The sequence below is a fragment of the Aegilops tauschii genome, chromosome 6, assembly GCF_002575655.3.
Source record: "Aegilops tauschii subsp. strangulata cultivar AL8/78 chromosome 6, Aet v6.0, whole genome shotgun sequence".
Taxonomy (NCBI): domain Eukaryota; kingdom Viridiplantae; phylum Streptophyta; class Magnoliopsida; order Poales; family Poaceae; genus Aegilops; species Aegilops tauschii.
In genome coordinates, this window is record NC_053040.3 from 397,957,657 (window position 1) to 397,980,252 (window position 22,596).

Genomic DNA, 22,596 nt, shown 5'->3' on the forward strand with positions numbered 1-22,596 from the left:
TCTCCTTGCTGGATCAAGGCGTGGGAGACGTCACCGGGCTGCACGTGTGTTGAACGCGGAGGCACCGTTCTTCGGTGCTTAGATCGGAATCAACCGCGATCTGAATCGCTACGAGTACGACTCCTTCATCCGCGTTCTTGCAACGCTTCCGCATCGCGATCTACAAGGGTATGTAGATGCACTCCCCTTCCCTTCGTTGCTAGATTACTCCATAGATGATCTTGGTGATGCGTAGAAAATTTTGAATTTCTGCTACGTTCCCCAACACATGCAAGGATCATGTTGCTACATACATGCATGGATCATGTTCATGTTGTTGTTCATGTTGGTACATACATGTTCGAGCTAGGGTTTGTGTTGATTGTTATACATGCATGTAGTAGGACCATTTTAGGATGCTGCCAAATGTGCATGGGTGCACATGGGTGCTATTGGCACTTGTTGTTGCTATTTTTAGATATTTCCATGGTTAGGATAGTGCACTGATGAGTGGCAGTTGCAGAAAAGCAGGTGCCACTAATCAGTGGACTTGCCCAACAACAAGTGCCATTGATCAGTGGCATTTTCCCATACAATGCCACTGATCAATGGCACTTGCTTTTGGGCAAGTCCACTGATCAGTAACACTGATTAGTACTGATTAGTGGCATTTTCCCAACAGCAAGTTCCATTGATCAGTGGCATTCTCAAAGAGTTTGTGCACTGATTAGAGACTTGCCCAAGGCAAATGTCTCTGATCAGTGCCATTTTGCAAAGATTTTGTGCACTAATACTCGTCATCTTATTTGACAAGGTATTGAAGACTGACTGGGATGTGGCGGGTGGAGGAGCTCAGGTGGTGGCCGGAGCTGACGGCGCCGAGGATTTCATCCCCACGAACAGGTGGCTCAGGACGGTGGACCTGCCTGGCAGGATCGCTTTCATGAGCCTGCCTCGTTCAAGGGGACGATCTCCGAGGCAGGGCCACGAGGAGGGGGCCCGGGAGCCGCTGCGCTTCTACCAGCAGATCAAGGACAACGAGGACCTCGCCATGCTCGTCGTCCCTCGCAAGTTCGTGGAGGTGATGAACACCTGGCTGGTCATCAAGCGGCTCCCGCGCGTGGTTAGGCTGTCGGTGAACAAGCGGTGCGTGTTCTGGGTGCAGGTCCAGAACTTCGAGGGGCACATGGTGCTTGGCCGGGGCTGGAACTACTTCTGCCGCCGCCACCGGATCGTCCCCGGCGACCTCGTCGTTGTGCGCATCTCAGGACTCGGACTGAAGGTTCAGATCTACAACCACGACTCCTCGGTCATGTGCAGGTTTCGTTGCAGCAGGCAAAATTTCGTTGGTGACATCGAGCATGCTATGTAGTTAAGTAAGGTGTTAGTGTTGAACTTTTATGGTGTGTGGCGAGACTTGTGCTGGGAACTTGTTCATATTTTGGCCAGGAGCAGCACCCTGGCATGGAGCAGGGAAGGAGGATGCCCCTGCTGTTAATCTAGACTTATACTATGTAGTTAAGTAGTTTGCTGTCATTTCCTTGCTTGTTGTGTTTGATTTCATTTGGTTGCTTGCTTTGTTTGATCTTGCTGTTGTGCTATCATGTGGTGGTAAGACCACCACATACCACCACATTTGAATGGGGTGAGCAAAACACAAACGATGTTTGCAACCAAACAGCTGAAGTTTGCATCTGCTCACACCCTAAGCACAAAAACGGCAACCAAACAGCAGGAGGGTAAGTGCCCCTCCATGCATTGCAGGCAACCAAACAGGTTGCATCTGCTACATATGAGGCTGCATTTCAAGAACCAGACTGCCTGAAGATGGACATGCAATGCAACTACTGTTGCAAACTGCAACCAAACACGCCCTTGAAGGCTCTTAGTTTCTCAAAGGTCGCTGCACGGCAAAAGAAGAAGAAGAGTTAGGCTAAAGCTCCAGTGACGAGAACCGCAGGTTAAGGTCAAGAGAACAACCAGTCCACTCGTATTTGTTTTTGCTCGAATAATGGACAACTTTTTTATATGACAACGCTAACTGGTGGACGCTCACGGGGAAGGAACTCCCATCGAACGCCCTTACCGTTTGATTGAGATCACTTGCCCCGAAATTATACTCACATCACTATATAGGTCTAGATCACCCGTTGGAGAGGCATTCTTGGCCCCATGTGATATACAAGTTAGTTTTTACATTTTTTTTACGGTGCTACGGCGGGCTTACGCCAGCCTGAACCATGCATTTCATTATAAGATAGAGTACATTTACAAAGGTTGAGAGTTGGGGACGAGGGTGAGATTACAAAAACAGTTGGGTTACAATCTCATAGATAAGTGGAACAACATAGTACACCAATCACACAGAAGGTTCACGGCCTGCTCGTTGGAGCATCTGTTGGACCAAAGCATGAGGTCGTCTACAGCTGAGCGGCGATGAGGTGGATAGGTTGCAGTTCCTGCCTAAGAACTTTTGCATTTCTTCTTTTCCAGATATTCCAGAGAATAGCAATGATGACCGTTGATCGTGGTCTGTTGGCCAGGTCCATGCCCCAAACATGCTGAAAATCCGACGGTATTGTAGCAGAAAGAGAGCTCAGTTCGTGCCAAAGAGGGCGAAGATCGGGACATTGAAGGAATAGGTGACTCGTTAATTCAGAGGCTGGGCAGAACGGGCAGCAGTTGGAGTCAGGTAGGCCCATGTTGAAGCGTCTTTCGTTGGTGAAGAGTCGATTTTTACTTGCGAGCCATAGAAAAATTCTGCATTTGTTGGGTGCATAATTTTTCCAAATGGCTAGAGCGAAGTAGTCGAGAGGCTTGTCACTCCAAATAGCCTTGCAAGCCGAGTTGCAAGTCAGCGGCTTGCCGTTGATACGCCCAATTTGTTTGTCATGTACCTGCACATTCAAGGAGACAGTTGCCAGCATAGCGCGTATGTTTTCTAGTTCCAGCTCAGCGACATGAGAAAAAGCGCGGTGCCAAATCCAGGTTAAAAGTAGGAATGCTTAGTACCCGGGCAACTGAGGCCGAGGGTCTGAGAGTATGGGAGAAAAGAGCAGGGAAAGTTGTTGCGAGATTTTGGGTGGAGTTCTGTACCCAAAGGTCCAGCCAAAAGGCGGTGGTCATACTATTGCCAATATGCACCTTGGTTATTGATCGGAAAAATTCAAGCCCCTTGGCAATGTGGTGTCGAACATTAGATTCGAAAGGGTGAGGAATATCAAGGTCCCGGTTATCAGACCATCCATACTTGACAGCAAGGTGGGAGCGAGCCCCAGAATCAAAAGTTAGTTTTTACATCACCAAGACTATTATAAATCACCTGTTAGAGTTGCTCTGAGGTTGCGTTTTCAACTCACCAAAGGCATATACCCACTTACCAAATGCAACTTGCTAGAGTAGGAATTTCATACTCCCTCGCCTCGGTGTCTAGATAGATACATCCGTATCTAAGAGTATCTACAGCCGGACTTGACAAATCCTGCCCCTTATACGTCCGTAGACGCGTCCGGGCACGCCCACGGATACTGACCGGGCACTCCCTATGTACACGCCTTCACACCCACATATCTCAAATTCCGTCCCTTATATTCATATTAAACCATGCAACGTTGATAAAAACTACGTAGATCGTGAGCGGACATATAAATGCACAATTGGTTCATCAAAAGATCTCAACGGGATTTTCAAAAGATAGCCAAAGTTCACATATTACACATATACGGCGGACAAGTTCAAACTACAACTAAAAACTTGAAATTAAGACGGATGTTCACCACTTCCTCGCCGGCCCTTTGCCCTTCCGGTCGCCAACGCAGTTGTAGGAGTCCGCGACAGGAGGTGGATCCACGTCGGAGCCGTCGGACCCATCATCGTCGGAGGAGGAACCGGAGATGACGATGTAGCCTTGCAAGCGCCGGACGACACGGTCTTGCTTGCGCTTGAGCTTGGCCACCCTCGCTGCCTCTGCCGCTGCCTCCCGCTCGGATTGCTCAATGCCAAGCCAGAGTTGCTTGGCGTTGATCCTCCGGAGCCGCCGGGCCTTCGTCTCCGCCTCAGCAAGTGACCGGCGGCACACCCACTCGAGGAGACGGTCGTCCTCGTCGGGCACCCGATGGCGGCGGGCGGACTGCGCAAACGCGTCGGACCCGCTCGCCATCTCCCTTGCCCTCTGCCTCTCGCGACGGGCGGCACGCGCCTCCGACTCCGGAGTCCGCATCTGCGGCTGTGCTGGAGCGGGCACTAGAACCTAGCGCTGCCCGCGCGGAGCAGCGGCCAGAGGTGGAGGAGGCCGTCATGGGGGGGGGGGAGGGGGAGCAGAGCGTAGATGCCTCGCAGAGACGCGCGCGGGGCGGGAAGGGCCGGCGTCGGCGTCGGTGCTGTGGCGACGTGCGACAGGTGGCGTCACACCGAACCGGAGCTGCCTCCCGTATCGACCCACGAGCGCTTGAGCGCGATACGGAGCACCAGCTCCTCCTCGTCTCCGGAGCTGCCGTTGGAGTGGCTGCCAGTGCTGGACATGGTCGCTGGCGCTAGGGATTTGGCGGATTGGGGAAATGAGAGCCTCGGGGAAGGGAGCGGAGCAGAGCGGAGTGAGCTAGGGTTTCTGCTAGACGGAGGTTTTTATGGGGTCAGGGTGGGCCAGCGGTGGGCCGGGCTGACGTGGCGGACGCTCTCAAGCGTGCACAGGCCGTCTCATATCCGCCCTACATTTGAGACGAATATGAGAAGTGCCGGTCCGGGCGTTTGAGGCCCGTCTGAGAGTTTCGGTTGGGTCTTTTTTTTACCGGTCAATGCCGGACCGCCTGCCCGGACGTATGAGACGGATATAGGGCGTCTGGCTGTAGATGCTCTAAACACATTAAAACAAAATAATTTGAAATGGAGGTAACACATGTACCTTCTTGAATTATTTAACGTGATACGGATGTTCTTTAGATTTCACGGCCCCATAGTCCAAACTCTGCCAATCCACAGTTCCAAATCCTGATTTAAAAAAAAATTCTGATTTCAGTCGTGTTATCTGGTCAGCGAGTCAAGCGGCGACGGCCGCATCCTCCTCCTTGGCCCGGGCCGCACCGTCCGGTGACCGCTTCGTCGACCGCCACGTCGCGCCGATCCCACACACCAACTCCACTACGGCCACACCCCACAGCCAACACTGCCACACCAGAAGGCGCAGCAACACAGCAGTGCCGCCACCGACCACCGCCCCCTCCCCCTCCCCCTCCGCCATTCCCCTCTCCGGGCGCCGCTCAGCGACGGCCAGCTCCCGCCGCCTCCCCGACTCCCCCTCGCCCTCGCCCGCCGCCTGCTTTCTCCTTCGCGCGATCTGGTAACCGGTAAGCCTCTCTACTGTTCACGCCGAGATCTGGCGAGGCGGCGCTTAGCGTGGGTGAGCGGAGGGTTTGCGCGCGAATGTGGGATCCAGGGGACGGCCTCGGCCTGGGAGATGCGATCACCGCAGCGGCGGAGTGCTTCTGTTTCTGCCCCCCTGGTCCAGATAGCCCGATGTTTCCGGTGGTTTTAGGAAGCGCTTCTGGTAGTTGAACTGGTGAAAACCTGTTCCATGTTTGCGGTTTAGGATTTGTGCGGCCTACGTGATTCGGCCCGTCGCGATGTTCTCGACGCCGCTCCTTCTCGTTCTCCGGCCGCATTGCGCCGGTGGATCCTTTAGGTTTAGGACCGACATTGGCTGTTGAGACTCCCAAATGTATACTGCCTGTTTTGCTTGCTGTGTGGCAGTTATTTATTACGTGGTACAGTTTTGCTTGGGCCATTAGTTGTTGTCTTGTTGAAGTAAAGTAATTAACTTTTAACCGAATGCCTGCCAATTTAGGGTGGACATGTCAAGTTCGGTAGTACTAGCTGGTATGCCCACGTGTGTCTTAGTTTCACCATCTATTTGTTTCTGACTGATTTGAATGCTCAACCAGCAGGTGCCGTTCGATTAAGCATTGGTGTTGGGAAGTTCAGAAGCACATTTCGTCATCGCCGTAACCATAAGCTAGACTTCTCGACAATCATATATCCTTGAACCCTCAACGAAAGGATTCGTCTGTTCTGGAATGGACGCTTTGCACGGCCAAACCTCGTGTGGATCATTGCTACAAAAACTGCAGGTACATGCTCAGACTGCTCGTTACTTTATAATGCCATAAAAAAGCCGATTCTTTCATTTGGCATCTGATTTGTTGGCAAGGTGACATTTCTTCTTTGTTTTGTTTTCGGATTTTCAGTTAGTATGGGATGAAGTTGGTGAGAGCGATGAGGACCGCGACAAGGTTCTGTTTCAGCTGGATCAGGAATGCTTGGATGTGTACAAGAGGAAAGTTGATCAGGCACTCAAGTCGAGGGACCTTCTTCTCCAAGCACTGGACTACTCAAAGATGGAGTTAGCCAGGCTCGCTTCTGCCCTTGGAGAGAAATCCATAGCAACAAGTGTAAGTGAAAATACATGTCTGCTTTCAATAATGTTAGGCTAATTCAGCCTGTCTGTAACTCTGAAGAAATGAGGCATGCTTGACCAACTAGAGTTTTCAGCATTCTCAGTGTCGTGTAGCAATGTTTTGTCGTGTGTTCTTTGTTGGACTTGTAGTTCTGCTCTGCTATGCTAGATTAATTTCAGTGCTTGCCTTGTTGCTACTTCCCCATAAGTTCAGTTCAGAAGCAGTTGATCTTACTAGTTACTGGTTTGCTGCATGCCAGATGTCAGATGATACTTTCACATGTTTTCATAATGATTACAAAAGGGTGTAAGATTGATAGCTCTTTATGTTTGCAGCCTGAGAAAACAGCACGAACAATCAAGCAACAGCTTGCTGCTTTAGCTCCAACACTTGAACAACTGGGCAAGCAGAAAAAGGAGAGAATAAATAAATTTGCTGATATAATGTCAAGAATCGAGCAAATAAGGGGTGAGATTGCTGGCAATCTCGAGATAGGCCAGCAGGTAGCAATACCACAAATCAATGAGGATGACTTGACAGATGAGAAACTTCGGGACTTCCAGTCTCAGCTCCAAGAGCTCGAGAAAAAGAAGGTATGCATTTCTCTGTTTCATTTGCTTTGTAGTAGTGTTTTAGTGCTTATTGATTGTCATATCTTTGGTTTCATGGAGAAGATAAGATACATTTTTCTTGACATTACAGAGGGAGAGGCTGAAGAAGGTACTTGAGCATGTGAGTACAGTACAAGATCTCTGTTCTGTATTGAAGATGGAACATTTTAGCATAATAACTGAAGTTCATGAGAGTCTAGACGACTCTGTTGGTAAAGACCACAAGAGCATTAGCAATGATACCCTGTCAAAACTTGATAGGACAATAGCTACTCTTAATGAGGACAAAACATTGAGGCTAAAGAAGGTAAGGCATATGTCCAATTATATACTTGCCAACCAATAGCCACTCTATTTTTACATTCAGTTTTGTGAATATGTTCAAAATATCATTTCCAGCTTCAAGAGCTTGCCACTCAGCTAAATGATCTCTGGGATCTCATGGACACACCAACGGAAGAAAGAAGCTTGTTTGATCACGTTACCTGTAACAGAACAGCGAGTGCTGAGGAAGTCACCGCACCTGGGGCACTTGCTCTAGACATAATTAATCAAGTGAGATGAAGCAATATCGTCATTTTATTCCTCTAGTATTCTTGTTTGACCTTTTCCCCCCAATATTCAGGCTGAGGTCGAGGTTCAAAGATTGGATGAGCTCAAATACAGCAAGATGAAAGAAATAGCTTTTAAGAAGCAAACCACACTGGAAGACATTTATGCGAGTGCTCACATCGTAATAGACACAGCAGCTGCCCATGATAAAATATTTGCGCTGATCGAATCAGGGAGCATGGAACCTACAGAATTGATTGCTGATATGGATAGTCAGATATTGAAAGCAAAGGAAGAAGCTCTAAGCAGGAAAGAAATTTTAGATAAAGTTGAGAGATGGATATCTGCATGCGAGGAAGAAAGCTGGCTTGAAGATTATAACCGAGTATGCTAGTCTCTAGTTCTAGTAAATCATGATCATACTTGTATTCTCTGTGAACTGGTGCGACTAAGTTATTCCTTTCTGGAACTTTTTTTTCTTATAGCAAATTTCTTTTGCAGGATGATAACAGATATAATTCAGGCCGAGGTGCCCACCTGAATCTCAAACGCGCTGAAAAGGCTCGTATTCAAGTTAACAAAATTCCAGGTGCTTTTGTTGGCGCATAAGCAAATAATCTTTGCTGTGACACTGAATAAACTTATGCCTTCTTTTGATGCATTTACTACAATCCAAGTGTAGAAGAGATTCTTTGAGGGGAAATGCAGAATAGGCAAATGCTTTTCTTCTTGATTTATTTTATTTTCCTGTCTGTTTGCTGATGTAAGCATTCTTCTAGGCCTTGTTGAAACTCTGGTGGCCAAGACAACGGCTTGGGAAGAGAATCACGGTCTATCCTTCACATATGATGGTGTTCCTCTTCTAGCTATGTTGGATGAGTATGTGATGCTTAGGCAAGAGAAGGAAGAAGAGAAGAGAAAAATGCGGGTTAGTGTTACTTCCTTTATTGCACTCTTGAAAGAATTTAAATGCCAAGTAGAAACTAGATATTGAACCTGAATGTACCTGTGTCCTTCTAGTTATATAATGTTCTTGCTTTCTGTTAACTGTGATGTAGTTACAGTAGTTGCTTGCTTGCGTTTTCCAGATGTCAACCTGCCACGCTGGCCAATATGCATAGTTTCTGTCTCTACCTCTTTTGCGTACTAAAATTTCTCTCTCAGTTGCCAGTTTGCCACAGTTCTGAGTTACTTTGTGTTTGGTTGAAGATATGTAACGTTCACATATAAACCAACAAGGGTGTTGAAGTGATACTTATCCATGCTTTTGATCAAATGTTGCAACTGCAATCAGCTGTCATAGTTCTGTTCCTTTCACATTCCAGGAACAAAAGCGCTACACTGAGCAGTTACTGAACATCGACCGTGAAGGGCCGTTCGGGACACGTGTCAGTCCCTATAGAGTGGCCAGTGCAAAGAAGGTACCTAGTCCAAAGCCCAACGGCAGCGTGGCCAACGGGTCCCCTGGTAGAAGGCTCTCGATGAGCACTCAGCAGAACGAGAGCAAGAGTTCCCGGTCTGCTGGTAAGAAAGCTGCTGCTGTGGCGGCACAGCCGAAAACACCAGCTTCCCCGAATGAAGCTGCAACAGTGAAAGAAGACGACACGCCCATTCAGCACACGGACGCTGATCCAGTCCCTTGTTCACCATGAACTGTTGCGTCTTTCTCGTTCGATTGCTCTGTACTATTTTTGTAGTGATTTCTTGGTAGGTTCAGAACTGGAGTTTGGTTATCTGATGTCGAATCTTGTAATCGGTTAGTGGTGGTATCCTAACGTCTGAGTAGTTGTACTAGATGTCTAGCTTTAATCCATTCCTTGAAAGTAAAAGAGGCTCTTGCAGGTTTGCGTCGTTTTTACTTATCTGGGTGTACAATTTTGTGGTTGGTAAATTGAGGCTTTTCTTTACTGAACTTGTGTCTGTTTGTTTAGCATCAACTCGCTGCATTTGGCAGCTAAATAAAACTCGCTGCATTTGGAGCTCGGATTTTCTTTACCTGAAATAGCAGGACAGCGTACTATTGTAAATTTTATCTATTCATTAAATAATTTGTACGAAATAATGTGAAACAGAAACAGAAAAGGAAATTACAAGAGATGTTGCCTTTGCCCTATGGATAACCATGGCAACATCCTTGACTCCATCTGTCGAAAGAAGCTGATTATACTTCCATTAAGGTAACAAAACAGGAAAAGAAGTACACGAATTATTTACACTAGCTAGCGTATGCGCACAATCTTGTTATAGAATTCAAAATTTGAATACGCAAGCATGTCTTGACTAATAGAAATAAAATTTTGTGCATTTGAGTTATTATGACTTACCCAATAAAGTAACAAAGGCGCAGAATCAAAGTTAGAAACAGCATATCCCATGGCTTCGATATGACTTCCGAATCACTACTACGCATAATAATTCAATTCCACGTCTGAATCTGTTGAGGATTGCAAATGGTCGGTACCTCTCCGGCATTCAGGGTCAGTTTGGTTGGTGTCCTCGACAACACGCCTGGGAAATATCGATGCCTGGCATGCGCCCGAGAAACTACAAAAAATTGCCTGGTCAGGCAAGTAGAGCGAAGCCCCGTTTGGTTCACAACCTCGCCTGGTGAGCGCTAAAAAGCAATCTCTTCTCTGACACAGCGATTTGATTCCTTCCCTGATGCCTCGTTCCTTGAGCCCTATAATTAATAAGTCCAGACTGCTGCTCCAGGCAGGCCCAGGCGTCCAAATTCGCTTGCCTGGACGAGGCTAACCAACTTGCCTCGTTTTGTGGTCAGGCTAATTGCATTGTCACATTTTGTGGCCAGGCTGGCTCCCTGATCACCAGGATCTCAACCAAACAGCACCCAGGCAGCTCCCAGGGAGGTCCCAGGCCAGGCATCAAATACCCAGGATGTGAACCAAACTGACCCTGTATCCCGGTCACCCAGCCCTCTTATCCACCTCCCTCTCCTCCTCCCACTGCCATGTTGCTCCGCGCTGCCATAGCGTTCCCTTGCAGCTTGTCCACCCTATCCTCAATTGTCGCTCCCGCCTTTCCCTTCTTTTTAGCAACACAACTTGCAGACTCTGCAAAAGCATAATATGATAAATGTTGTAAATCCACTATTAGACGGAGGATGTGATGTCAGCTCAACATTTAAAAAATAAATATGCTGAACTATACTTTGGTCTCAGTGTTGCTGTAGTTGCAAGTCTTTTTTCCCCACATGGAATCGAATTATTAACATAGTATGTCATGGACTTGCTATTATTTCATCACAGTTAAAGTAATTTTCTATGATAGTAATAACACAAATGAATGCAACGTCTTGCCTAATAGTTTTATTTTTGCAGCACTGCAAAAGTGAATGAATATTTAGGAAACAAAAATGAAACATTAAAAGTATCCAAACCTGAAATGCCCGCAAAGGATATTTTTCTTAAAGTCGACCGGAAACGTAACACATACATAAGTTCAAGTAGCCAAACAAGAAATAAATACAATAATAGATGCATACACCCATCCAATAGCTTCTCCACAAGAAAGAATATGCGTCATTCCAAATCTCCTCGTTCATGCATACATGGGCTTAACCCCGGTGCTTAAATTACATACATCTTCAGTTTCTAGTCTCCAGTTATCTTCGGTAATATTTTTTGGCATTTTGAAAATATATACTATCATGTTTAACAAATCAAATTAACCTTTTAATAAGAAAGTGGATTGTCACGAAAGGTGGCACAAACTACCCAAAGATTTCTAGCAAAATGGCATGCCAACTTTTCATAAAACAACAACAAACCCCTACCTATTTGATTCAACGTTGGCAGTTTGGGAAGGATATCATCAGGACATGCTTCTTCCAAAATGCTATCTGTACCCTGATTTTGGTGATTTATCTATTCAGATTTCAGAGTGTGTGTTCAAGAATGAAGTTAAATGTAGTTCAAGGAATAATATGGAACAAAGTAAGTAAGACAATGAGAAGCAACAAGAACCAGGGTCAAGTCTACAATATGCTTGAGCTGCATATGCGCAACATACAGAGGAGCAATGCTTTTTTAAGACATCGTCTTCGGTGGAGTTTTCTCATCAATGCTTAACCCACAGCAACATTTTAGCTGTTTGCCCATAGGAGCATCCAATTATTTCAAACTGTAACAAGGTAGTGCATCTCTGCAACCAATCGCATTCCCTGAGAATGTTAATACATCACGATCGCAGGAAGTATCCCCTCCAATGTGAAACCCACCGATTTGAACCTACACCAAGAGCAACAAACGTTTGAGCCAATGATAGGGGGAGTTTGACAAAAAAAAGGCATACTAAAAATGAGTGAGGTTGAAATAGTTGTAGTTGATTGCCAAAATAAACAGAGGGAATATCATACTACCATGGCAAGAGGTTGCCACCAACCTCAGCACCAATGGGGTATATAAAACTTTTAGCAATGGACGTACAGGTGAGCCATCTTCCCCTAAACTTCTTTAATGTATTATTACAGGACTATCATTGAATGCAAAATCCGTCGGTCACACATTCACACAAAGACTACCATCATAATAGTCAAGTAACGAAAATGGATGGAAGAAACTAAAACAGATCGTGACTTGTTGATAGCGCAAAAAATCCATTGTTAATCCCGCTCCATATATTACGTTCCCCATATAAAATCATGTGTACTTTTCCAATACTATCAGCCAACCATGCATTTGGATCTATAGCAATGTAATAATATACTCCCTCCGTTCCTAAATATAAGGTGTATTATTTTTATTAAAAGTCAAACTTCTCTAACTTTGACCAAGTTGATTGTCAAAAATATCAATATCTAGAATATCAAATCATTGTCACTAGATTCACCTTGAAATGTATTTTTAGATTTTGTATATTTAGTATTGTAAATATTTATATGTTTTGCTATAAAGTTGGTCAAACATAGACACCATTTGACTTTTTGAAAAACTAATACACCTTACATTTAGGAACAGAGGGAGTATTTAAGTAGAACCAAGATGAAGACCAAACTGTCCTGAACTTAAAAAGTCACCGCTTATTAGGGGGCTGCCGGATTGGTCGAGTAAAAAAATAGTTATGATGGAGATGTGTGAAATCAATCATACAGAGGTTGTGGAAATCCAAGGGGAGAAATACTGAATGGGACAATAGTCCAAAATGATCATGTTGGAAGTCGGTCCAACTGATTAGGTTATGATTAGTAATTACTCTTCTTAATCACTTGCATGTGCTGACTGTGTTGTTTAACACTTTGAATGCAACTTGATTATACAAAACTACGAAAATACCATACATGAAAGTGATTTATCTCCTCTCTCATCATCAAGCAGCAGGAGCAGCAGCAGCTTCCTTTCATGCCATTATGGCAGCTTCATTTTGGATCTTGAACCTCGCATTTCTTTTGGTCTCTTCCATTGTACTCCCTCCGTTCGGAATTACTTGTCACGGAAATGGATGTATCTATACGTCTAGATACATCCATTTCCGCGACAAGTAATTCCGAACGGAGGGAGTAGCTCCCACTATAGCAGCAGTTGGCCGTGTTAACTACCTGCACAAAGGATCTTCACTAGCCGTGAAGCATGCCTCCGATGTCATAGAGTCGCCTGATGGCACCTTCTCATTTGGGTTCTACAACCTTTCATCCACTGCCTTCACCCTGTCGATCTGGTTCACCAAGTCGGCTGACAGGACCGTCGCCTGGAGCGCGAACCGAGACCGCCCCGTACACGGGGTCGGGTCCAAGGTCAAGCTGAACACCGATGGAAGAAGCATGGTCCTCACGGACTACGATGGCACGGTCGTGTGGCGAACCAACGCGCTGTCCGCGGAGGCCGATCACGCGGAGCTCATGGACTCCGGGAACCTTGTGATGAAGGATCAAGGTGGCAACATACTGTGGCAAAGCTTCGACCACCCGACCGACACTCTGCTACCAGGCCAGCCAGTGACGGCCACTGCAAAGCTGGTATCAAAAGATCTCTCACACCCTTCAAGTTACTATACATTGTGTTTCGACAACCGATATGTCCTGTCGCTCGCGTATGAGGGGCCGGATCTTTCTAACCACTACTGGCCTAACCCTGACCACAGTAGCTGGATGAACTATAGAATCTCCTATAACAGTAGTAGGAGGGCTGTGCTTGATAAGCTGGGTCAGTTTGTGGCTACTGACAACACCACCTTTCGTGCCTCTGATTGGGGCTTGGAGATCAAGAGGAGGCTAACACTAGATTATGATGGTAATCTCAGGCTTTACAGCCTCGATGAATTTGATCGGAGCTGGTATGTTTCTTGGGTGGCTTTCTCCCAGCCCTGTGACATACATGGCCTATGTGGTTGGAATGGAATATGTGAGTACTCACCAACACCACGCTGCTCTTGTCCTCCCGGCTATGTGGTCAGTGATCCAAGCGACTGGAGCAAGGGCTGCAAGCCGGTGTTCAACCTCACCTGCGGCCAGCGTACGGGCTTCGTGCGCATTCCTGAGACCGACTTTTGGGGCTCCGATCTGAACTACACCATGTCAACGTCCATGCACACTTGCAAGGAGATGTGCTTGGGGAGTTGTGCATGTGTGGCATTCGAGTACAAAACGTTCCCAAACGCCTGCTTCCTCAAGTCTGCTCTCTTCAATGGCAAGACGCTTCCAGGATACCCCGGCACGGCATATCTCAAGGTTCCCGAGAGCTTTCTGTCGCAGCCGCACACATCTGACTCTGTTTTCCATCATGGTCATGCTTGTGATGCGTCAAACAAGCAGACCGTGAGCTATACCACACACACCAATGACGGACAGGGAACAATGTGGCACTACTACTATTGGTTCCTCGCTGTGTTCTTTCTTGTGGAGGTCTGCTTCATTGGTTCTGGCTGGTGGTTCATGTCAAGACAGCACTCGGCACGATCAGAGATCTGGGCAGCAGAGGAAGGCTACAGGGTGGTGACGGACCATTTCCGTAGTTTTACACACAAGGAACTGCGGAGGGCCACTAAGAATTTCAAGGAGGAGCTTGGCCATGGGCGACATGGCTCTGTGTACAAGGGGATTCTGCACGACAGCCGTGTAGTCGCAGTCAAGAAGCTCAACGACGTGAAGCAAGGTGAAGACGAGTTTGAGGCCGAGGTGAGCGTGATCGGTAAGATCTACCACATGTACCTGGTGAGGGTGATGGGTGTATGCTCAGAGCGCAGTCACCGGCTGCTGGTCTACGAGTATGTAGAGAATGGCTCACTGGCTATGTTCTTGTTCGGCGACAAAGGGCCACTGCAATGGCATCAGCGGTACAGGGTCGCGGCTGGTGTGGCCAAAGGCCTCGCGTACCTTCACCATGAGTGCATGGACTGGATCATTCACTGCGACGTGAAGCCTGAGAACATACTTCTAGACATGGATTTCGATCCCAAGATCAGCGACTTCGGGTTCGCAAAGCTGCTGCAGAGAGGCCAGGCCGATCCCGGCAGCATGTCCAAGGTTCGTGGAACCAGAGGCTACATGGCCCCAGAATGGGTGTCCACCGCCCCCTTAACTGAAAAAGTGGATGTCTATAGCTACGGGGTGGTGCTGCTGGAGCTAGTCATGGGGTCTCGAGTATCCGAGCGGGCTACTGATGGCCGCGAGGATGCAGAGGCTGCACTGCGGCAGCTAGAGTGGACAATCAAAGAGAAGATGGAAAGTGACGACCTGACATGGATTGATGGCTTTGTGGATCCTAGGTTGGAGGGTGACTTCGTGTATTCGGAGGTGCTGTTGATGCTGGAGGTGGCTGCTCTGTGCTTGGAGAAGGAAAAGAGCCAGAGACCGAGCATGAACCATGTGGTTCAGAAGTTCCTCTCATTTGACTGAATTCGGTAACTTGTACTGTGTTGCCTTTGTTCTTATTACCTTGCTGAATGTCATCTATGTATGTGCCCTTAAATCTCTTTGGTGTAGCAACTATTTGTTTGTTGAGTAGCATACGTGATGCTGCTGCTGTAAATTTTGTTATGTGAGGCTCCCCCATTTTATGTGTTATGTTTGCATTGTTGTCCTCTCCTCCTCCTGTACTCTAGATCTGTTATGTGTGGTCTGCCTATTATCCTGAAATATCTTGCTTTGCATTGAAACCTATAGTTCAATTTCTTCAGGATACCTTGTTGAACTTGGGTACTGCCATGAGATAGCTTGCCTGAGCTACCTTGTACGTTACAACAGCTCAATTTCCCATCCAAGTTCTGCAATATGCATGCAACAAGTAATTTCCTTACTGTTAAAACAAATAATAATACCTTCGAAAATTCTGTAGTAAGAAAACTTGAAGAAAAAATGTTGTGAAAGGACAAATTGGAAAGTAATAGTGCAGAAAAACACAAATAAACCTAGATATGGTGCTCACAAATAATCTGTATATTGTCTTATAATACATTACGACATCATACTGGTTAATCGAACCATATCAAACAAATATGATAATATTATTTTTGACAGAATATTTGATAGTGTCTTGGTAGAACAAATTTATGATGTTCTTGAGAGATCACAACTTGGTGAAAAAAAAATCAGAGAAATGCATCCATCAGTTTTACTTACCACCCATCCAAAATATTATACTGAATATAACTCTTCAAGCATAGTAATTTTCTGGTTTATGGTTATGCTTGCTCACAGTTGCTTTCCTGTTGTATATCTAACGGCGACAGGGGGGCATCATGCTAAAGACACCTTTTGTTTAAATATTAACATATTACGATTCTTATCATGGTTTCTGAACCCACATGATGCAGTAACCATCCAAATTCACATCTAAAGAGAATATCTGAATCCAGAACAATATTTTTTTTACTAAGACCCAAAAGCAACCTTGGCTCATCTAAACTGAAGACGGGGAAACTATTTGGGGCCGCAATGTATTGAATCCAACACATGCACATCCTGAGCACTCATACATATTTCCTATCTAAAACAGAGCAAAATTTTAAATTGCACAACTAAGGTCAGGAGTCACACCCAAAATTGAATCTTATCCTCAAAGGGTCTACAAATATTGTCATTTAATCAGGTGTGTGGACAGGCCCTCCAACTTAATGTGGTAGAACCATTACATGTACCACATACCTGTTTGAAAACAACATAGTACTGGCCAACAAAGTTACCAAGGCACTGAAGACCATATTATTACACAAAATGCAGGTATTGATCAGTATGGAATACCATCCTCCTCAATTGCATAAAAAAAAAGGTACAGTCACACACTATCTCAATTTTTGATTATTAACAGGAGCCGATGTCTTGTCGTTCAGAGTTAACTGAGCGAGTTAACAGAGCGTCGTATAAATATACATTGCTGTTTCGCTTCAGGATTCCGGTGCCGAACTTTGCCAAATTAGAAACCTCTCTACCACAGAAGACACGGCGCAGGGCAAGACATGTATAGTCCCAGTCCTGCATTTTAGAGCAGCGGTGACTGTCAGATCAGATGTAACAGAGTTTGCAGAAATACCCATCCAATTTAGTGTGGCATCTACTCAAATTCAATGGCCTCTGCTCTCCACCGGCAACACTGCTCAACCAAGGATCAATGAAAGTAAAAAAGAAACGGAAAGAGGAGCCTGGGCTCAGAAGATGATTATCGCGGAAAGAGTATGCAATGCAAGACGAGTACTGTCTTTAGAGTTATTTACCCAAAACCACCACACTTGGAGCTAGGGTAACCACTTGGTACCACATTGAAGGTCGAGCACAAAAAACCACCGAAAATGTGCCTAATGCGTAACGCGGAGCACTGATAGTCGGATAACCTCGCGAAAACAGTCAAACTGACTGATTGGGCCCACCTATAAGGCTGACGTGGAATGCCTATGTGGAAATTTTGCTGAGTTGGACCTAGGTCCCACCTGTCATCCATCCATTGTCTTCTTCCTCCCCATCTCTTCAATCGGTCAAGCAGAGGACGGGAGCTCCGGTGGAGAGGTGCTCGCCGGCGGCAGCCTGGAGCGGTACAGGCCACCGCGCTCCCATAACTGAAAAAAGCAGGCCACTCTGGTTGTGGAGTGGTGCTCGTCCGCCTCACCCCCTTGGCCAGAAGAGGAATAGTATGGCAGGCGCGTGGCGGCGGCGCTCCGATCACCGAACGGTGACGGCGGTCGGTGTTGGTGGCGTGGAGCTCCGCGGCGGCGGCAGCGCTCAGGAGTGGGAGCGAGGAGGCAGGGTCGCGCGGCAGGGAGAGCGCGATGCGAGCGCGGAGCAAGCTCGCACGTCCTGCTGCTGGCGCTGCTCCCGCTTGCTGTGTCTCTGCCTCGTCCCTTCATTCCGTGCCGGTGGCCGCGGTCGGTGTTGGCGGCGTGGAGCTCCGCAGCAGCAGCGGCGCTCGGGAGTGGAAGCAAGGAGGCGGGGCCGTGCGCTGAGCTCGGGCGAGATCCCGCCCTAGCCATGTCCGCGTCCACCGGAGGACGAGCAGCTAGGCTTCCATGACGCGGCCAGCGGAAGCGAGCTGGTCTCCCGGAGGAGCTCGCCGGCGGCAGCCAGGAGTGGTGCTGGCCAGGCATTACCGCTGCACATGTCCTCTGTGGTGGCGGCGCCGGTGATGTCTGTGTCCAATGCTCGTCCGCAACCTGTTCGGTCAAATGCCCACAGAGAAAAAGAGAGAGAAATAAAAAGAAAATGTGAAAAAAAACACTTAAAGTCAATGACAGGTGGGACCTAGGTCCAATTCAGCAAAATTTCCACATAGGCAATCCACGTCAGCCTTACAGGTGGGCCCAACCAGTCAGTTTGACTGTTTTCGCGAGGTTATCCGACTATCAGTGCTCCGCGATACGCATTAGGCACATTTCCGGTGGTTTTTTGTGATCTGCCTTTAATATGGTATCAAGTGGTTACCCTAGCCCCAAGTGTGGTGGTTTTGGATAAATAACTCCTGTCTTTACTATAACAGCAAGAGACTCTGATCACAGCGATTTAATGCATTATTCACCCTCATCGTTTAAATAAACCGCGTATCATACTCATAAATTACTAACGTGTATCCTGGAAACAAAAACTAATGTTTACGGCCGAAGACGCGAAACCAGATTGATTTAATGCAGCGCTGCACCGACGTCGTGGACACCGAGGCGGAAGGCTTCTCCTCCTCCTTCACCTTCACCTTCTCCTTCTCCTTCTCCTTCTCCAAGACCCAGCTGGATGCGTGGCGGCGCGTGCAAAGCTCGTCCGTGCAGGCGCAGGCGCAGGCCAGCCCCATCCTCTCGAGGTCATGCGGCTGCACGACCTCGTCCGCCACCGCCGACGTTTCGACGGCATGTATGTCGCACCGGTCGGAGAAGCAGTCGTCCACGAGGTACTCGGAGCTCTCCAGCTCTTCCCTTTTGATGAAGGGATACAACCAGTAAGCGCCCGTGCGACTGAAGCACGATCGGTCGCTGCGAGAGTAGGGCGTGGCCGGCGCCGGCTTGCCGTGGTGAGGGACCAGCGTGAGCCGGACAATGGTGTTGATCGGCCGGCTGACGCACTTGGTGGTGAGCTCGAGGGCGAGGGCGACATACTCGGTGTTTTTCAAGGGTCGTGGGTGGTACACGATGCACCACGAGCACCCGGCTGCCTGGAACTCGCATGATCGCAGCGTCGCGCCGTTGCCGAGCTGCTTGCTCTGCGAGTAGCCGGCGATTTTGAGCAGGTGGCAGCCGCCGCCGGTGGCCGCCGTCGTGGAGATGGTGGAGGCGGAGTCGCGGAGATGATGATGTCGCTTTCCTGTGGCGACATGGTGGGCTCTTCTACCAACCCAAAGGCGAACAAGATGCCAACGATAAGGATATATACGTAGTGGATTTATATACACGCACGTCCACATGCATGCCTTATTCCTAGACTAGAAAAACGGTGGTGGAAGATCGCGAAATCTAACAAACTCGCCTAGAAAATTTGGACGTCCATATCCCCCGAACGTCCGGTCTGGGGACCTGCCAGACCGAACGAGCGGTTCGTTACGACGAACGATTTCGTTCGGGTGGAATTGCCCAAATCACGAACGCCCTCCCCCAAGGCCCTTACATGGCCTTTTCCCTATAAAAACAAAAAGGAAAAAAAAGGCCCAGTACCAAAAAAAGAAAAAAAACCCACATTTTGTTTTCTTTTTCTGGGAAAAAACAAAAAAATGCTTGAAAGCAGAAAAATGACATGAAAATTGCCATGGCGTATGGACATTAAAATATGAGCTAGAAATTGCCATGGCATATGGACATTAAAAATTTCCATGGTATTTTAAGTAAAATTGCCATGCTTGTATAAAGAAATTTGTCATGCATATAAGCATAACACAAATCATCACCAGAAAATGCAAAATGATATATGTATATTAAAAATATATGAAATAAATTTGCCATGGCCACAGTTTAAAAAAATTGACATGGTCCATGCACTAGAAAATGCCATGATGCATAAGATAAATTTGCCATGAGCCCATGACCGTCAACTAAATTCGCCATCGTCCCATAAAAAGTAGATAATTGTACTATGTTCGGGATGATAAAAAGTTTCCATGGCCAATTACTATTTTTGCCATGATCCACTAAACTAAATTTTTCATGGCAAAATTTCGACATGTATGTTAAACGTAAATTTGCCATGGAAAAGTATAAATTGCCATGTGTTCGGAGGTGCTGTTGATGCTGGAGGTGGCTGCTATGTGCTTGGAGAAGGAGAAGAGCCAGAGACCGAGCATGAACCATGTGGTTCAGAAGTTCCTCTCATTTGACTGAATTCGGTGACTTGTATTGCCTTTCTTCTTAGTTTACCTTGCTGAATTTTCCTTTCCTATTGTGTGTGGTTGGGTATGTTTTACTTCATTGTTGTGGAAACATGAATGTCATCTCTGTATGTGCCCTTAAAAGATCTCTTTGGTGTAGCAACTATTTGTTTGTTGAGTAGCATACATGATGCTGCTGCTGTAAATTTTGTTGTGTGGGGCTCCTCCATTGTATATGTTATGTTTGCACTGTTTCCTGTACTCTGGATCTGTTATGTGTGGTCTGCCTATTATCCTTAAATGTCTCGCTTTGCATTGAGATACTGCCATGAGATAGCTTGCGTTGAACTTGGGTACTGCCATGAGATAGCTTGCCCGAGGACACCTTGTACGCTACAACAGCTCAACTTCCCATCCAAGTTCTGCAATATACAAGCAACAAGTAATTTCCTTACTATTAGAACAGTAATAATACCTTTGAAAATTATGTAGTAAAAAAACTGGAGGAAAAAATGTCGTTAAAGGACAAATTGGAAGTTAATAGTGCAGAAAACACAATTGAACATATATGTGGTGCTCACAAATACTCCCTCCGTTCCTAAATGTAAGTTTTTTTAGACATTTCAAATGGACAACAACATACGGATGTATGTAGACATATTTTAGAGTGTAGATTCACTCATTTTGCTCCGTATCTAGTCACTTGTTAAAATCTCTAGAAAGACAAATATTTGGGAACGGAGAGAGTAATATAATACATTGCAACATCATATTGATTAATCAAGCCACACCAAATAAATAGAGAATATTATTTTTGACACAATATTTGATAGTTTCTGGGTAGGACAAATTTATGATGTTCATGAGAGAAGCTTGGTGAAAAAAAAGCAGAGAAACACATTCATAAATTTTACCTATCATCCATCCAAAATTATTATAGAATATAACTTTTGAACCATAGTAGTTTTATGGTTTATGGTTATGCTTGCTCACAGTTGCTTTCCTATTGTATATCTAACGGCGATGACATGACAGGGGAGCATCATGCTAAAGACACCTTTTTTTAAGCCTCGACATTCCGATTCTTATCACAGTTTCTGAACCCACACATGATGTAGTAACCATCGAAATTCGCATCTACAAAGAATATCTGAATCCACACAATATTGTTTCTACTAAGACCCAAAAGCAACTTTTTTTTGCGGGGAGACCCAAAAGCAACCTTGGCTTATCTAAACTCTTTTCAACTGAAAATGGGGAAACTATTTAGGACCGCAATGTATTGAATCCAAAACGTGCACATCCTGAGCACTCGTACATATTTCCTATCTAAAACTGAGCAAATTTTTTAAATTGCACAACTAAGGTCAGGAGTCACACCCAAAATTGAATCTTATCCAAAAAGTATCTACAAATATTGTCATTTAATCAGGTGTATAGATAGCCCCTCCAACTTAATGTGGTAGAACCATTACATGCACCACATACCTGTTAGTGTGGCATCCGTCTCAAAAAATAATAATTAGTGTGGCATCTACTCAAATTCAATGGCCTCTGCTCTCCACCGACAACACTGCTCAACTAAGGATCAATGAAAGTAAAAAAGAAACGGAAAGAGTACATGCAATGCAAGACAAGTACTACTGTCTTTACTATAACAGCAAGAGACATGGGTGATCTGATTCTGATTACAGCGATCTCATGCATTATTCACCGTCATCGTCCAAATAAACCGTGTATAATACTTATAAATTACTACTAACGTGTACTGTATCATGGAAACAGAAACTAATGTTTACGGCCGAAGAGGCGAAACCAGATTGATTTAAGAAAGAATTCCTTATATAGCACTATTTTAAATGTTGTTTCCCTATTTGACACTGGAAATTTTTTCCTTCTTTATATAACACCAAATCTAAATTTTGTTCCCTTTGTGACACTTTCATCCATTTTAAGTACTAACGGTGTTAATTGACATGTGAAAAGACGATTTTTACCCCTAGTGCATTATTCACAGGAATAAAAAGGCAATATATACTTTTTGTGGTTACATGAACAATGAAGTTTCAGTGCGCCATGACACCGTCGGATATTTCAGCTACATGGAGAAAGAGTATATGTGCAGATGCTGAGGTAGTATAGGACAATAGACAAACCCTTTTTTTCTACGAGTGTAGAGCATACCTTTTGAGCTCTATCATCTCCTGCCCTTATGGACTGATGTGCTGGTCGCTTGGTGCATGCAGGCGCCTCTGCATCTTTGCAAGACACCAATATATAGGT

The 22,596-nt window shown here is 46.0% G+C and overlaps 1 protein-coding gene, 1 long non-coding RNA gene and 1 pseudogene across 3 annotated transcripts; 1 reads left to right on the top strand and 2 right to left on the bottom strand.

The window, feature by feature from the left end:
* Positions 1-5,000: 5,000 nt before the first annotated feature.
* On the top strand, positions 5,001-15,503 carry LOC109779048 (65-kDa microtubule-associated protein 2). 2 transcript variants are annotated; one of them, XM_020337635.4, is made up of 15 exons: positions 5,170-5,321; positions 5,919-6,101; positions 6,219-6,422; positions 6,764-7,021; positions 7,131-7,346; positions 7,439-7,594; positions 7,665-7,976; positions 8,093-8,180; positions 8,371-8,519; positions 8,917-9,107; positions 9,664-9,768; positions 10,068-10,152; positions 11,484-11,544; positions 11,953-12,038; positions 13,104-15,503. In XM_020337635.4, exons 2-15 carry the CDS (start codon positions 6,048-6,050, stop codon positions 15,438-15,440), a joined length of 4,302 nt encoding a protein of 1,433 aa, XP_020193224.2. In that variant the 5' UTR covers positions 5,170-5,321; positions 5,919-6,047; the 3' UTR covers positions 15,441-15,503. The 2 variants fall into 2 exon arrangements, with proteins under 2 accessions (XP_073358245.1, XP_020193224.2); XM_073502144.1 differs by lacking the exons at positions 9,664-9,768; positions 10,068-10,152; positions 11,484-11,544; positions 11,953-12,038; positions 13,104-15,503 and having other exon boundaries at positions 5,001-5,321; positions 5,916-6,101; positions 8,917-9,498.
* Positions 9,801-12,313, bottom strand: LOC141026161 (uncharacterized). The gene is made up of 2 exons (XR_012187983.1): positions 11,385-12,313; positions 9,801-10,662 (listed from the first exon to the last, which is right to left on the bottom strand). It is a non-coding gene; the product is annotated as an uncharacterized lncRNA (long non-coding RNA).
* A 3,036-nt stretch (positions 15,504-18,539) lies between the features above and the next one.
* Positions 18,540-19,417, bottom strand: LOC109779029 (BTB/POZ and MATH domain-containing protein 1-like; annotated as a pseudogene).
* Positions 19,418-22,596: the final 3,179 nt, after the last annotated feature.

What these genes read in the sequence shown, in the direction of transcription:
- LOC109779048 (XM_020337635.4), top strand. Translation starts at nt 6,048, where the DNA reads ATGGACGCTTTGCACGGCCAAACCTCGTGTGGATCATTGCTACAAAAA. An exon ending in AAGAGCTCGAGAAAAAGAAG is followed by an intron (nt 7,022 to 7,130) that starts GTATGCATTTCT and finishes TTGACATTACAG; the next exon opens with AGGGAGAGGCTGAAGAAGGT. An exon ending in AACGAGAGCAAGAGTTCCCG is followed by an intron (nt 9,108 to 9,663) that starts GTCTGCTGGTAA and finishes AATGTGAAACAG; the next exon opens with AAACAGAAAAGGAAATTACA.